Below are 17,938 nucleotides of genomic sequence, written 5' to 3' on the forward strand. Positions count from 1 at the left end.
GACACTGTGAGCTGAGATTGAGTTCCAGGGTTTATTTATCCCAGGCACGACAAACAGGCATGAATAGAACTCATGGGTACAGGAACTAGTAACATCTAAAAAAGCAGCAACTGGTAGTACATACAACAGCCAACTGAGCATGCATGCAACAATAACCGGACATGGACTAAACAGAAACACCAGGTATATATACACACACAGGGACTATGGAGCAGGACGGGAGCAACACAGATGAGGGACATGAGGCTAACGAGGCAGGCAGAGAGACAGCAGGGAAAATAGAGAGGCAGGCAGGCAGAGTGAAAACTGAGGAAACAGACAGAACACTTGACAGGCAGACATGGGGCAAAATAAATAAACACAGACAGAACACATATTACAAAGTACCAGAACCTAAACTAGAACGCAGAACTAGAACACAGAGTACAGAGCAGACTAAACCAAATTAATGTACACAAGAACTAGGAGCAAATACCAAGACATGAACTAAGGACCAGGACTAAGAACAAAGACATGGACTAAAACCCAGACTCCCCAACAAGACACACAGACAAGACTTAAACCCAGACACAGAGGAACCAAAATCAAAACACAGAGAAGACATGGCCAAAATAATATAATCCAGACAAGCTCAGGACAGGATCGTGACACAAACATTGTAATAAGTTACTAATTACTCCTTAAAAAGTTTTAATATTACTTTACTTATTACTGGTGTATAAAAGTAACTAGTTACATTACTCCTTACATTGCTGTATTACTTTCACTTGAGTAACGCATTACTGCCCATCACTGCAGATGGGTCACAAATTAAAGGAAACTAACTCAAATTCATCCTTGGTACTGCTCCATGGAATATAGTTTACAGTTTGCTCCTGCTTACTACTCTATGATTGTTTTTGTATACTGTATTTTGTCTGTTATGTAGCAGAAGGGAGTTATAAAACACATTTCATTTTATTACTGTGTTGTAATGTGATCATTAAACCTATGTTGTACCTTTTTAGGCTTTTTAAAGTGAAACTTAACATTACCTGGAAATCTTATTTCTGTTGATCTCTAGTGGTTTAACTATGTCAGGATATCACTGTTTCAGGTTTCAGGTGTAAACACTATGGAAGATTTTATTGGACTATTTCTAACCCACAGAAAACAATCCACAAATGTGTACTATGCTGCGCAAATATTTCACTATCTACAAATATGTATTGAAACATTTGTGATGTGTAAAATCATATCCACAAAAAGTGAAACTTCTGAAAAAAGAGTGACTTCTGCACACAAAACAGTTTTTGTGCATTTGCAGATTGCTTTCTGTCAATTTGTGGGTCATGTCATTGTAACTTCCTTTTTACGCATTTGTGGAATTTTGTCCAATGTGATCTGTAAACATCTGATCTGCAAGTGTGAGAGCAGTTTACACACCAGCAGGTGGCGGTAGCGACATTGCCTCCCATGAGTTGTAAGAATATCCACTTCAGAACCCAGGGTCATCAGCAGGAGACAACCAGTCCGATAAAATCTTCCATAGGCAACCTGGATGAACAGAGTGCAGCCCACAGAGCACATTCCTGAACGTCAGTAATGCTGGATGGGTGTGGCTGGGTGTGATCAGAAGCACAACAGTCTTGAAACTTTCAACCAGAGAGGGTAGTGATACACTGTTTTTAGCCTGGTGTCAAGTTACTCATTACAGGAAGTGTGGAGCATAAATGGTACTACCAAAATATTAAAACAGAAAAACAGTCAACTTTAGCATAACTATAAAATTAGGAAGGTGTGCTAATCTGTTCCTCTCCAGAGACAAATTTTTTTTCACCATGTCCCTACAAATATTTTTGTTGTTGTCACTTGACCTTTTTTTCATCATCCAGTTCTCCAGGGGTATAACTCTAGGCACTTGGCTTTGTTTATTCTGTTTCCACTGAAGTCTTAATCACTTACGTATTAACTTACATATTAACTGCGCTCACTGACTCCAAGCCAAACTGAACTGACTTCTAGTCAGACATACATCTCCTGTTTAATTATTTTTGCTCTAAACCTGTGGTGTTGCTGTGGTTGTGACTGCAGCTCAACTCCTCTGAGAGAAAGTGGAATGAAATCCCAAGGTGCTCTGCCACAGTGCATTAGTTTATCACACTGAGCTGCTGGGATTGCAGCAACATGGTGGATTACTAAAAGTGGTTTCAAAGCAAAGGCTGATGGTTTTGGAGATTGCACTTAAATTTAGAGCTGATCCTGATTAAATGTATGTACTTTAAACATACTTGGTCTACAATAATTTGGATAGACTTGTAAACAGAAGCTTGGTACAGAGGATTAGGGATTTAATAGTTCAGGTTTTCCATCAAGCCTGAGATAAAGCATTAACTTCTTTTTTAAACTTAAGCAAGCATGACGGTTTGTTATAGATGACTGAGCTCAAAACAAAAGACAAAAATATGGCACAGCAACAAAATGTAATTGATTTTTCAAGCAAACTGTCAAACAAACCACAAAAAACATTTCCCACTTTCCACTTCCTAATTCTGCAGCGGCGGTGAAACGTGTTTGCTTTCATTGCTTCAGAGTTTAAACAAGATAACAGGCCCGCTCTGACTGGGCTCTGCCATCTCTGCTGGGTGTGACGGCTGTCGTCATTATGAGGGCAGATGGTGACATGTCAGGCATAACCAGGAGATGAGCAAGAAGGTGGCATGAAAGGACCTCTGTTGACTTTTCAGCCAGACCAATTCACATCCTTCATTCATTATGTCAGCCTTATCTGGACCAGCTGAAACTCCAATAGCACTCCTCTTCTGCTGCACTTGCTGAGAGTTGTTTGGCAGGTAAATGGATGAAAATATCAGCTTCAGTTGCAGACCATACATGTCAATCATAGCTGGGCTTGGTGGGGGGGTGTACACTGAAGGGACATTGTTTTTACTGAAACCTGTCTTACTGGCTAGACCGTCATCTCTTTGTGAGAGGATTATGCAATTACAAGAAGAGCAGCTTTGTTTTGCAAACAACAGTCTCTTATGTGAGAAGAGTGGCCATGATTTTGGTCTAATCTTGAAAAATGTTAGACTTCTTGTGGCCAAGCAGCAGTTGTGTTTGTGTGTGTGTACATGCCTTTGTGTGTGTGAGTATACACCTGTGTGCACAAACCCTACTACCACAGAGAGATGGCAGGAGGAGGAGGAGGAGTGGCACAGGTATACTGGATATTCTCACTGGGCGTGAAGAGGGAGGAGATGAGGGAGAGAAGCCTTAAGGACAGCATGGCAACACAACCATATAAAGAGGCACTCCCTGCAACGGCCTCAGTTCAGCTCTCCTCCCGACAGCAGCAGCAGCAGAAGCACCTTGCAGTAGTCATGCTCAGCCTCTTCAAATTACCACGAGTCTTCACTATCAATCAAGTTCCCAAAGTAAGTTCACCTTCACCGTATCTTCACTGGACATTTCAGGTTTCACACAATCAAACTGAGCTGGACTCAAGTAGGAGAATGAGTGTTGAATGTTGAATGTTGAGAAATTTTTAAAAAATGCCCGTTGTTATTTTAAGTGTCATTTTGCTCACACATTCAGACTGATTTACATTTTCAAATTTCACTACATGAAATAAACATTACAGATAACTCTCTTATTATATGTACATATATTATAATAATAATATTTGTTTGTTAGAGATGGATGCACTGGTTATTTTTGATGACATGTAGCTCTTTCTCCTGTTTTAAAGTTTGAGTGTGAAATTGTTTTGGACAAAAACATCGGCCAATGTAATGTAAAGAAGCACTGTTAAATCTGGGGTTCCAAACCTTTTTGGCCTGTGACCCCTAAAAACAAATACTGTTCCGATTTCTCCCACTCACATACTCATTTTTAGAAGTATCTCACAAGTAAAAAAAAAAAAACCTTGATCTGAAGCTGTCCCAGGGTTTAGCCTTTTTTTATTGGAACTACAGTTTAGGAAACACTGTCTTAAAAGACCACTGGGGTATTTGACGTTAAACATGCAGCACTTGGTCGACTTAGAATTTCCTTAGTCTTGTGTATTTTGTTGTTGTTCCATTGTTGGAGAAAAAAAAGTTTCACAAACTTGTCAAACTGACTGAATTGTCAAGACTTACCAAAAGTTTACCAAGAGTTTTCTTTCTCAAGGTTTTCCATGAGGACGGCATCATCTCCGGCTACCGACACCCCCGCAGCTCAGCCACCGACTGCATCCTCAGCCTCTTCCAGCTGACCAATGAGACGCTCAACATCTGGACACACTTTGTTCCTACCTGGTACAGCTGAAAAATGGTTTTTTTCTGCAATACAGACTTACATGTGACAGACTTGAATGCATTTACATACAGTTGTCGTTGTGGCAAGTGGCCTCATTTGTGCAAGAGGTCACAGCTCACCAAACATGTACAGTCTTATTTTACTCAGAGAGGAAAAGGATTATCACCACATATCAAAATGGACTACTCCCTATAGGATAGTTAAGTAACTTAAAGGTCAAGGTCAAATTTATGTTAAAGCATTTTAAAAAAAGAAGAGGGTTGTGCCAGTGTTTTACAGCAAACATTAAGTCAATTCTTACTTCTCCTGCGATTTTGTATTTCTTCATACAAAAAGCAAGATTTTCCGCTGAAGCAAATCAGAGTTCTTCTCTTCTGCTTTCTTAAGAATCAGGAAGCATTCTTTGGCCTGCTTCATGTTAAAGGTAATCTTGCACAGCTTGTTGAACTGAAAGTCGTAGCTGACAGAGGATTTATCAGATCAGTTTTTGCATATTACTGACTAAAGACTACCATTTACAGTATCTGTCCACTTAATATTCCTATTATTGTTCACTGAATGCATATATATTCATTACCATGGATGCACTCTTCAAGAAATTGAACAGATGCCAGGAGAACAGTTTACTTTGTTGTGGATACTGTACACAGTTGTCACAGGATACCTACAGTAAATGCCAAATCACTTACAGGACTTAATGCCATCATTCTGGATTGACTCAAGTAATATGAGAAGGGTTGCACATACAAACGGGTTTGTTTTTAAGACATACATCCCAGCAACCATGTGGGTTCTATAGACCTGCAGTCTCACAGTGCCTCCCTGTCAACAGCCTTTTATGTGCAACAAGCCTAAACTCTCATATTACAGTTGCATTTATGCAGTGTATTTATCCTTTATTCAATTCAAACATTCCCTCAGCTCTGTCCTATACACTGTAAAAATGTCAACATGAATTTTTTGCTATACAATAAATGGATGTCCAGCTGATCGGTTAAGTAATTCCTTAAATCAAGTTGTTAAAAAAAAACATTGTAAGCTTACCAGCACAACTTCTGGCATTTGGTTTAAAAATCCTCAGGCAGCATTGTTTTTACAAGTTTGAGGAAAGTTATGATGGATGTTTGGTATGTTTGTTTATGTGTCTCAGATGGCTCACATGGTCTTCTCTTTGATAAAAAAATATTAAAAACTGGAAAAACAGGATAACAACTTCAACAACAACTATTGACAATAGTAACTAATCACTTATTGGCTCAACTCAGTTTCTTAAGTTTGACTTTCAGTTTATCTAAACAAAAAAGTGAAGAACGTGTGATAAAGTGAATTAACTAGTCGATTGAAGTTCTTAAACAAAAGTTGATTGTTCACGTAAGCACGTCTCACTATTTAAAGATACTACAGAAATCACTGCTCCCACTTGTCATGCTGCACTTCCTCCCTACTGAGATGCCAGTTGCTTTGACTGCATGGTGTGTGTGTGTGTGTGTGTGTGTGTGGATGGGTGTGGATGGGTGTGTGATGAAGATAATGTTCAGGGCACACGGGTGTTTGTGTCATGGGGCTTGGCGTAGACCTGCAGGGCAGCCACTAATGATCAGATCTATGCTTAAGGCTTTCATATGAGTCGCCACAATTAGTTAACTGCTCAGTGACGGGGAAAAGCCCAAATTATGTTGATTCGTTAATGGTGTGCACTGAGACGTGGAAACAGTGGCTGTGAATACACACACAAGCCAAACTACAGCCTCCCTGATAAGACTGCTAGCTGACAATTGCAGACAAAAGCATGATTTAATTGAGCAAAACTTTACATGATACATGATTATGAACATCTGACAGGTACTGACAGATACGCAGATGACAAGCCCAGTGTATGTCTTTTGAATGCCATGAACGCAAGTAATTAAATGTCTGTCTCCGTTGTTATACAGTAGGGCATACACACATACTTTCCATCACATTGTTGGCATTCTGTTTAAGCCTGCTAGAGATGGTAACTGGATTTTATACAGGAGGTTTATACATTTCTGTTATTTTGTGGTTTTGCTCATTAATAAGCCTCTCTCTGACTGGCTTAATGGTTCAGTGTTCATGGTCAGCTCACAGCAAGGAGCTGTTGACATGTTCCAGTTTGTTTTGGTTAGTTAAAAAAAAATAACATTTTGGGAAATATGCTTACCGTATTGGCGTAATTAGATGAAAAGACAACTAGCACTCTCAAGTCTGTGCATGAGCTATGGAGTTCAGCTGGGAGGCTCTTAGCTTAGCTTAGCATAAAGACTGGAAGCAGCAGAAAACTGCTAGCATGGCTCTCTCTACAGGTCAGAGATACAAATACAAACAGCTCTAAATCTTAGTTATTAACATGTTGGTTGATCCATAAACAAACAGAAATACAAAAATGACAAGTTGTGGTTTTACAAGAAGTTACGTGCTGTAACCATTCCTCTGTCAGCATTTGGAATTCTGGAGGGAAAAGGTTAACCTGTACTTACGCCCACATTTTCAGCTACACCTATATTATCTCACTCATGTTCAAATATTCCAGCGATAGGCCTACTATTGTACAACCAGTGTGATCGTATTTCGCAATGAATCAAGCATAATCATTCATGCAGCCTACATTAATGAGAAATGAACTGATCAGTTCAGGCTGTTCAGTTAGGTGCTTGTTTTAGCTTCAGTAACTCAGTACTGAAGCAGTGATTTCACTGACAAGATACCTTCTCATGTTACTTTGACTACTCATACTTCTTAATGAGTTCATGATACTAGACTTATAAAGTAATAATTATCTCGTTGAACAGTGTTTTACTCCTGTATCCACCCCTTGTAAGGATGTTACCATTTTGGGTAGAGTTAACACTTTAACTGTATAAATGTACAGATTGGTGACAAATTATTAGAAAAACTCCCAAAAGTTCCAAAATTTCTCAAAGGTGTTCATTTGGGTTTATATCTGTGTTATACTCCAAAATGTATGCTTGAAACCATTCAGTGGCCCCTCATGACTGGAAGTATCTCCATTTATCAAGTTTCTCCACTCATTTATACAATTTTTCCTTTTAATATGTCAGTCCTCTGTATGTTTATTCACTCATTTGCTGCTCCTGTTTGTATTATGTATGCTGTCAGTTGCTTGACTGTTGATATGATGATCAGATTCCAAAACTAAGTCATTAGGTTTGTGTGGCTAAAGGTACAAGGTACGAGGTAGATTTATATGTCACATTACAACAGGTTGTAAAGTGAAATTGAGTTTGTAACTCCCTTCTGCTACATAGCAGACAATACACAATAATACAAAAGCAATTATAAAAATAGTAAACATTAAAAAACTATTTTCAGTGGAGCAGTGCTGAGGATGAATTTGAGTAGAAAAGTCTGATAGCGGTTGAGCAGTTTTAATCACCTGGCAAAGTCTTCCGGTTCTGGGCCGAGAGAAACTAAAGAAACTCCTAGGAATTCGATCCACTTGTATTACCTGTTTTTATTAGAAGATTCAACTTAATTTTGCTCTTCTTCAGATGAAAATATTATCAAATGATCTGCTGCATCCAACCCAATCTAATTAACTTAATGCAACCTGTTTCTCTTGACAGGTACTTCCTATGGAAACTAGTAACGGTGGTGCTAGTAACGAGAGCATGGCAGGACTCCTACACCTGGCCTCTGGTGATCTTTCTGCTCTCCTGTTGCATTTATCCACTGGCATCGAGTTGTGCTCACACCTTCAGCACCATGTCAGCACGGGCACGCCACATCTGCTTCTTCTTCGACTATGGTGCCCTCAGTTTCTACAGCCTGGGTAAGTGTATGAGGTTCACTGTCACTCGATTCACTGGGACCCAGAGTGAGAAATGGTGTTGAGTGGAGATCTCTAGGTGTGTTCCTTAACTATATTTTTAGCTCAACCAGATATGGCATGTAGATAAGGCAGGAATGTCTTCAAATGTTGTGCTTAGTTATGTGAAACAGTGTACGCCTTGTGGTGCAAGTCAAATTTTAGGGAAACTGACAATAAAAGTGAAAACAAATTAAATCAAAACATTCTGTATTTATGTGTAAAGATTTTAAAGGTAACAAAGTATCTCAAATAATTCAGAAAAACACAGCAGCAGAGGTGGTCTATCATAATACACATCACAACATGAATTAATTAGACATCCTCAATAGTGTCACTTTGGTGTGAATGGTTATAATATTCAACTCAAGTTCAGTGTTAGGTACTGATTAAATCTCTGTTGTAAAGCAGTAGTTAGTGGTGGTGGTGAAGCCAATCCCAACTTTTTAACTGTGCCGTTTTTCTGTACATGCATTTATAAGAGAAATATTGTCCTGTTTGTAATATTCTCTGTAACATCTCTTCTGTACCATCTCTCTGACATCAGTGTAGAGATAATTTTGTCTGATAGAAAACCTACACTGTTAAAATTACAACTTTGTTAATGTGTCCTGCTGCAGGATCAGCAATCATCTATTCAGCTTATGTATTCCCGGACAAGTGGGTGAACAGCTTCTTCCACCAGTGCTACATCCCCATCGCTGTGCTCAACACTGTCTTCTGCACCAGCGTGGCCTGCTACTCCAGGTATGGTGAGAGAATGAATTGTACACAGCTAATGCTAAATCTTAATCAGTGGTGGAAAGTAACTAAGTACATTCAGTACTGTAAATACTGTATGTACAGCCTTGAGGTATTTGTACTTTATTTGAGTATTTCCATTTTCCACAACTTTATACCTTCTTCACTAAGAAGGAATAGGGAACAATAGAAAAATATTATAGTTTTTACTCCACTACATTTATTTCATAACTATAGTTAATACTAGTTACTTTACAGAATCTGATTAATAAAACAAAACATAATCAACAAATAACTGATGATGGTGTATTATTATTGGTTAAAATAGGATAAGACTTTCACAAGCTACCCAGCAGTAGGCTATATAAAGTCAATATTAGCTCCCCCTTTACCAGCTGCCACATTGAAGTGATGTACGCATGACTGCTTCAATAATTATAATCCAGTAATATATATACATTATTCTGGAATAGCCATTTTGCATTAGGAGTCATTTTACTTTTCATACTTATTTTGATGCTAATACGTTGGTACTACAAGCCTACTTTGAATGCCGGACTTTCACTTGTTCTTCACTGTGGTATTACTACGGTACTTTTACTTAAGTTAAAGATCTGAGTACTCTTACACCACTGATCTTAATGATCTCTTTTTTAAAAAGGGTAAAATGTTATTGTGCGAGAATGCATTGCATATCCATAACATGCTAAATTTAGCTAGCCCTGTTTTAAATCCCAAAGCCAAACTATCAGAGGTGTGTATGGTGAGGCAGGTTGGAGGACCTAAATGCAGGACACACAGCTGGCAGGTTCAGTTCAAGAGATTTATTAAACCATCAAACAAAAGGCGAGCACACTTGGCAGAGTGGCTGATTAACAGAGTCCAAAAACAAGGTGATCCAAACAGAAATCCAAGGAAACAGGGTGACAAGTCGAGCAGGGCAGGGCAGGGCAGGCTAAACATGACAACACGAGACAGAGCATATGCATGCGACAATGACCAGACAAAGACTAGACAGAAACACCAGGTATATATACACACACACACACAGGGACTAACGAGCAGGGCGGGAGCAACACAGGTGACAGACATGACTAACGAGACACAGGCAGGCAGGGAGAGAGCAGGGGAGAACAGTGAGACAGCCAGGCAGAGGGATACTGGAGGGAACAGATATGACACAGGTTACTGAACACATAACAGATCAGAGGAATAAAAATAAACTAATAAAGACACAAGCAGACAGATCACCAAGAACTACAACCAACAATGAAAACAGACTGAAGCTGGGATTAAAGAGAACACAGAGCAGACAAGGGCAAAATAACACAGAAGTACACAGACCAAAAGTAAACACAAAGACATGAACACCTTACTGAGAACTAAGACATGGAACCAAAACACAGATACAGAAGGGACTACAAATAACAGGATTGAGAACTAATAATAATAATAATAATCTTTATTTGTAGAGCACTTTTCAAAAACAAGTTACAAAGTGCTTTAACAAGTGTAAAGACAATAATACCCAAGAGACAATAATACAAAAACAATACAAGATAAAAGCATGAAAAACATTGAAAAGACTAAAATACACGTTTAAGATAAATATAAAATTAGTAAAATACAATAAAATAAAAGGGATAAAATAAAGTCAAATAAGATCAGGAAAGGCTCTCCTATAAAAGTATGTTTTAAGAAGGGACTTAAAAGAGTTTACTGACTCAGCCGACCTGATTTCCTTGGGCAGGCTGTTCCAGAGCCTCGGGGCCCTGACAGCAAACGCTCTGTCCCCTTTAGTTTTCAGTCGAGACTCTGGAACAGACAACAGACCTCTGCCCGAGGATTTCAAGGTGCGTGCTGGTGTGTATGGGACTAAAAGGTCAGAAATATAACAAGGCAAGAGGCCATGAAGAGCTTTAAAAGTGATCAATAGAATTTTAAAGTCAATTCTAAAACATACTGGGAGCCAGTGTAATGAAGCTAAAATAGGAGTAATGTGGTCATATTTCTTTGTTCTGGTTAAAAGCCTGGCAGCTGAGTTCTGGACAGTCCTGAGTCGATCAATAGATTTTTGGGTTAAACAGGTGAAAAGGCTGTTGCAATAATCCAGGCGTGATGAGATGAAGGCGTGTAAAATGGTCTCGGTGTCCTTAAAAGTTAACATAGATCGAATTTTTGCTATATTTCTAAGTTGATAAAAACATGATTGAACAAGCATTGTGGTGTGCTGCTCGAAATTTAAATTACTATCAAACCAAACACCAAGGTTCTTTGCCACAGGCTTAATGTGATTTACTAGGGAACCAGCAGATGGCAGTATTTGATTTGCCATCTGCTGGGACCCGATCACCAGGATTTCTGTTTTGTCTGAGTTCAGCTGGAGGAAATTATTTGACATCCATTTTTTAACTTCACAAAAGCAGTTGTTAAGTGAACTCAGCATTCCAGGGTCTGTGGATCTGACGGGCAAGTATATTTGTGTGTCATCAGCATAAATATGAAAAGAAATGCCATGTTTATGGATAATATGTCCAAGGGGAAGCAGATACAAGGAAAACAAAATGGGTCCTAAGACCGACCCCTGAGGCACACCATATTTAACTGGACGGAACGAGGAGACATAGTTGTTTACAGACACGCAAAACTTCCTATTTGACAGGTAGGATGAAAACCATTCTAGGGCAGTACCAGAGATCCCCACCCAGTGTCTCAGTCTGTCTAACATGATGTTGTGATCAGTGGTGTCAAAAGCAGCGCTAAGGTCCAGAAGTACTAGGACTGAGCACATGCCTTCATCAGCAGACATTAAAAGGTCATTGATGACTTTAAGCAGGGCAGTCTCAGTGCTGTGGTACTTCCTGAAACCAGACTGAAACTTTTCACATATTTTGTTATTTTCCAGTACAGTGAGCAGCTGTTTGGACACAATTCTTTCTAGAATCTTTGCAATAGTTTTGAAATTGGTCTAAAATTATGTGGGAGGGAGGGATCTAAACCAGGTTTCTTTAAAAGTGGGTTCACGCAAGCCGTTTTAAAATAATCAGGGACACAACCAGTAGATAGGGAGCTGTTGAAAACAGAGATCAAATGGGGCCCAACAGAATCTATTACTTTCAGTAAAAACTTTGTAGGTATTACATCAAGTGGGCTGGAGGACACTCTCATTTGTGATACTGTTTTTAAAAGCTCAGATAAGTCAATGGGATAAAACTGGTTAAAACTCTCTTGTTGCTGGTGAGGAACCTCTGAGTAAGAGGCTGCGGGGGTAATAGAGGCTCTAACTAAACAAGGCAGGCAGGCACACAGCGTGACGCAAACGTTTGTTCTTCTAAAGGATAAATCCCACAGATCTGTTTACTTATATGGTGTTTACTTACCACAGTTAGGGTATTTCCAACATGATCACCTACTTAAATATACTAATAATACATGAGGCATAAAGTGGACGTTAGCTTGATAGCATAATAACAAATGTTATATGCTAAACTTCAGCACAGTGGGGGCCAAGGTTTTCATAAACATCGCGACTGTTAAATGACCCAGTGAAATAAAATCTATAGACTAATCTATAGAATAAAAGAAATCTCTGGAAAAATCAAGTTTGCAGTACCTTAGTTATTGAGGAGAAAGGGCTTCAGTACTTATTCTGTATCAATAACTTTTCCACCTCTTGCATTGTTATTTCTTCCTGTACCAGATTCATGTTGTCTTGGCAGGCTATAGCTAATTATTGTTCTTTCACTCTCCCAACTCTCTCACTGCTAAGGCTTGGCTTACCATTTCTGCAATATAATCATGACATCATAAAGAGGTAAAGACAATGCACTTGCTAAAACTCTGGTCACTTCTCTTCTCTTTTCAATCTAAAGCTACGTTGATTGTATTATGCTCAAATTATAGTAGCAATAGATATATGCTATTTCATCCTTTCAAAACATGTGATTATTAAGTCTTCAGACAGACTTCATCCCACTGTCATCGTTGAGTCAGATTTTTTATTAAGTAGAATTGAGCAACTCAAGGTTTAATGCAATGGGTGTTACCTAACTGCCACTATAGAGATTAACACCTATTGTAGTTTCAGCTGGGCAGGTTAGGGGAGCTGACAAAAAGAATGGCAAAGTTCTGTGAAGCTTGCCATTTATGTGCTACTACATAAGTCATCACATTGAATAAAACAGTTCATAAATCTATTACAGTCTGTCACAAATGCGTATTTAATGATTTCAAGCTCTGAAATACCAACTTGATAAAATTTTTGATTTTTAATTTTGCATTTTTTAAACAGATTTCTTATCTGGACAATTGTAGCTATTGTACACTAAGTCCTCACCAGGGAAGTATACCATGCTGGTTAATGATGACATGACATTTAAATTATACCCACATGGAGTAATACAAACATATGGCTTTATAATTTCATATTGATTTTCCTCAGTTTTTCAATATTAGGCCTACGGTATTAAATTAATATAAGTATGGCATTACCAGTGGTGATGATGTGTAAAAAGCTGTAACCATGAGGAATATTTGATGAATTGTTTGCTCCTTGATTATTGAAAGTAATAACTTTCTTCTTTTATTTCAGATTCCCTGAGTTCCAGAGTCCAAAGTTCAGCAAATATATCCGTGTTGTTGCCTTTGCCTTCCCCTACCTGTTTGACAACATTCCTCTTTTCTACAGGGTGGGGCTTTGTCTTGGCACACATCTGTCTTCACACCTCTAACAACTTGCATGCGTGCGTGCGTGCGTGCGTGCACCTGTGTTTTGAGCATCCACTAGGCCTACATTATGCACATGTTACATATACTATTCAATATTGGACATCATTTTAAAACTCTTTAACTTCATTGAATTTTCTGCTAAACAGTAAGGAATTAGAAAACAAATCATACATTTCTCCAGGGTAGATCATTGGCTCTGGTGCTCAGTGCTTACACTATACATTACTTTATGTCCATGACAAGGGTAATCTCTGACGTGATATGATTCAAAATAATAATAAATAAAGTAATGAAGTGGGTTTGTTAGATGCACGTTGTAAATGTTACAACGTATTATGTGCTATATTACATTAGTCTGGTCCTGTTACAGTGACAACTTTTACTTGTTTGTTTCCATGTGGTGTGCAGTTGCATACAGACAAGAAGACACTTAACAGTTGATAAAACAGTTGCATAAAGTACTTTTCAACTGAAATAGTTTACAAAAATGGTAGCTACATAATATATTAAGTTACATTTCTAAACGTACGTGGTACATAATAAAAAAAAAAGTTTATTAATCTTCAGGAATGAAACATCTACAGAGGACACATGGTTTTAGCTTTTGGATGACAACAAACCAAACACCCAGTGATTCCTCTTGAAATGTAAAAAACACAGGGTTCGAGTTATGTGGGAGCCAGTGGGAGCTCAGCTCCCATAAGGAGGGTCTGAGCTCCCATGGAAGCAGTAAAATCATGCATCTGTGGGAGTCTCTAATTCATTTATCAACAACCATTATTTTTAATCACAAATAGCCTAATGTATTTTTCATTGTAATTAGTACTATTATTTACATTAAAAAGATAAACAGGCTTAAATTAACAAGTTTTCCTAATGAACTATGCTGCGCACTGCATGACTGACAGGATGGCTGCACTTCTCCACCATCAGCCACTATGGTGCGCTGTACAGTTGTGACCGAACAGGTTGAGTGACCCGCAAACATGAACTCCGTTGTATTGTACTGTATTAGAATCTGTATTGACTGCTGCTTGTTTGTTTAGTATTATTGGCTTTATAATGCATCCTCCAATTAGTACAGCACTACATATGATGATATGCTTAACTGTGTGCCGGCGGCAAGCAGTGTGTAAAATAATAAATATAAATAAATAATAAATAAATAATAATATAAATAAATAATAAATAGAATTGCGGTATCTCCTTGAGCAGTAGTCTTTGATGGCATTTTTCAGGCTATTGAAACTTAAACTTTGTTGCAATATCACAGACATCTGGGGCAAGTAGTGGATTGCTGTGTGTGTGCGACCCGCACAAAGCTCAGATTATAACTCGACGCTGAAAAAAACCTTTGCTAAAGTCACTTAACTGAAAGCATGAAACCACATAGCTAAAATCGCCAACGCCTGAAGAGCAAGAGAGTAGAAGATGAATGGTAAATGGTCTGTACTTGTATAACGCCTTTCTGGTCTTCCAACCACTGTGTTCAAAGTGCGGTTACACTTCGTCACATTCACCCATTCATACACAATCATACAATGAGCTTAACTGCACAGAACAGAAACTAACATTCACACACTGACGGAAAAGTGATCGGGGGCAATTTGGGGTTTAGTATCTTGCCCAAGGACACTCTACCTCCTCAGCCATACCACCCCACCAAAAAATGACAATGACCTTCAAAACATGTTTTTGTATAATGAAAAATTAATAGTTAAATTTTTTTTCTTTTATGATCAAAAATACATTTTTTCATATCACCGCAAAATAGTGCAGAAAAACACATCAGAAAAGACTAAATATTTAGCCAACAAAAATGCCAGATAATAATCACAACTAAACACAATAAGAAAGTCATATTATGAAGTAAAAACCATACTAATCAAAAATCCAAAAGGAGCTGAACTGTTGGTGACAGCACTATATTCTGTTAAATCTGCTGTGTGTGTGTGTGTGTGTGTTGTGTTCACAGGTGTTTCTGTGTGTAGGGGAGGGCTGCACAGACGATGATACTAACATCCTCCATTACAACCACATCGCCTTGGCTTTCCTCACAGGCTTTCTGTTTGCCACACATTTACCTGAGTGCCTGGCACCAGGCAGCTTCGACTACATAGGTAAGTTTAATCTGAGGAGTAGTTAGTTACAATTATTATTATTAGCCCTATTTTTATCATCATTACTATTGCTATCAAGGCAATTGGCCGCCCACCAAGAGTACAATCCAGACCTGCTCTGTATGAAAAATGCAGTGAGATAACATCTGTTGAACTGGCGCTATATAAATAAAAGTGAAATTAAATGAATGTTAAGACCCTACAGAGAATTATCACCCGGCAAAGTTATCAATTATCTGGTCAATACTGTGGAACATTTAGCAGCTAAAGAGACAGATATTTCCCTCAAAAGCTAAAAGGGGAGTGCTATATGGATGCTTGTGTTGCTTCATATCTGCTGGATGTGTAAATTTGCAACACACAATATTCAGAAAGACCATGTTAGAGAGAAAGTAAGATATAACTGGCTACTCAGTACAAACCTTCGACCCTCATTATATGCTAGGAAAAGTTCTCAGACCATTAGAAGAAAATGGGAGAAACCCTGAAAGGTGGCGATATCAATATTCTTACATAAAAAATGTGTGACTTTAACCTGCTTTACAGATATATATTCTTTATTGGTATATATGACACAATAAAGGAAAGGGGAAAAGCCAAAAAGCATAATATTACCTCTTAAAGTGTGAAACTAATTGGATGAAGCGGAAGGAATGAAAGGTTTGCCATAATGATGCATTCATGTGCACTTACATTATTTAAAGAATTATTTTCCAGATCAAAAAGTGAAGTTGTGAGTGCAGTGTTGTTGTTTTGTTTTTTACAGCTTACTGTCAAATAGAATACAATACATTACAACTTCCTATTACATCAATGCCGCACATCTCAATACAACGTACACACAGTGTATGTCACATTTCAGATTTTAGACCACTACAAATAAATTCTCAAACTTTGTGAAACACTGGATTCACATTAACACATAAAATGTATTCTCATTTGTCTTGAACATTGTGAAGTAATGCGAAAGAATAATCACCACCAAATGTTTTTACTTTTTGAAATCATTTGGCAATGCAAATCATTTGCTTGAGGGCTTGAATTTACACCTCCTCTCTCTACTGTGACATGTGCTGTCTGAGCTCAAACACAACTCGACTGCTCCCTCTGCAGGTCACAGCCATCAACTCTTCCATGTGTGCGGCATCCTCGGGACCCACTTCCAGATGAAGGCCATTGAACAGGACATGGTGACACGGCGCCCCTGGCTCCTTGAACACTCCATACCCATCACTTTTGCGAACTCAGTGGGTGCAGGGCTCTTTTGTGTGGTGGTGAATTTGATTATCATCATCCTCTATAGTCTACCTCTTGTTCACGCCCCAGTCTGCAAGGAGAAGGAACATGTTAACAGCCCAAAGAAAGCCTCATCCAAGGTGTGCTCCTGCTTCTAAATCTCTGGCTTCATAAGTCACGGGACATACAGTGCAGACATGGGAAAAGAGTGTATCATGGGGGATTCATAAAGAACACTCCTGAGCTATGAGGTGCTGACATAATAACTTGCAGTTTGCACTAAACTCATGGTAGTATTTCATTTTCAGACATCACTGTGATGACTGATGTTATTTGCGTGGGTAAACTGAAAATGAGGGCATAAGTTGCACAAACAGACAATGCAAATTTAACAAAATGTTTCTTACCATAAAATGTGTTTTTGAGAAAAGCAACAAATGTAGCTGCTGAGCTACATTATGAGACAGTGATTTATATGATTAGAAAACTATATTTGCTCAATTCTCTGATTTAAACACAGGTAGTTTGTGACAAGACTGTTAGCTTCAGGGAATTGAATGTAAAATTCAAAGTGCTAATTTAATTTTCTGCAGTGCTGCATTTAGACACTGGTACCTCCTTCATTTGTACATATTTATGGTGCTTGGGCTTGAACACAACCTTTTGGATTGCACTGGTCAGTAAGAGCAATGTGACACATCATTAACATAAACAGAACGAAAGAGACAGTTATGACAAGGGAAGGATGTTTGCTCTTTGAGCTGCCTGCAAAGTAGCAACCTGATAAACTAAAAGTTTTGTTACCGTTAATGTGAGATATGTAATACAGAGTAAATGAGTTGTTTATTTCCCTCAAATGCTGTTTCTGTCACTGTAAACTTCTATGACATGTCACATTGTTTCTTTGTCACAAAAAGTATTTTTGTACAATGTTATTTATTATGATTTTTCAAATAAACTATTAACCAAACCTGCATGTGTGTCT

The 17,938-nt window shown here is 38.3% G+C and overlaps 1 protein-coding gene across 3 annotated transcripts; it reads left to right on the forward strand.

The window, feature by feature from the left end:
- Positions 1-2,687: 2,687 nt before the first annotated feature.
- Positions 2,688-17,923, forward strand: paqr5b (progestin and adipoQ receptor family member Vb). Of its 3 annotated transcripts, XM_038702128.1 has the most exons (9): positions 2,688-2,831; positions 3,167-3,416; positions 4,153-4,280; positions 7,887-8,092; positions 8,749-8,875; positions 12,639-12,683; positions 13,461-13,557; positions 15,573-15,717; positions 16,831-17,923. In XM_038702128.1, the coding sequence occupies exons 2-9, from the start codon at positions 3,171-3,173 to the stop codon at positions 17,109-17,111; spliced, it is 1,275 nt and encodes a 424-aa protein (XP_038558056.1). In that variant the 5' UTR covers positions 2,688-2,831; positions 3,167-3,170; the 3' UTR covers positions 17,112-17,923. The 3 variants fall into 3 exon arrangements, with proteins under 3 accessions (XP_038558056.1, XP_038558059.1, XP_038558058.1); XM_038702131.1 differs by lacking the exon at positions 12,639-12,683; XM_038702130.1 differs by lacking the exon at positions 2,688-2,831 and having other exon boundaries at positions 3,057-3,416.
- Positions 17,924-17,938: the final 15 nt, after the last annotated feature.

Source organism: Micropterus salmoides, unplaced genomic scaffold (genome assembly GCF_014851395.1).
Source record: "Micropterus salmoides isolate LMB-PRFRI ecotype aquatic unplaced genomic scaffold, ASM1485139v1 Ms_hic_scaffold_6, whole genome shotgun sequence".
Classification (NCBI taxonomy): Eukaryota; Metazoa; Chordata; class Actinopteri; order Centrarchiformes; family Centrarchidae; genus Micropterus; species Micropterus salmoides.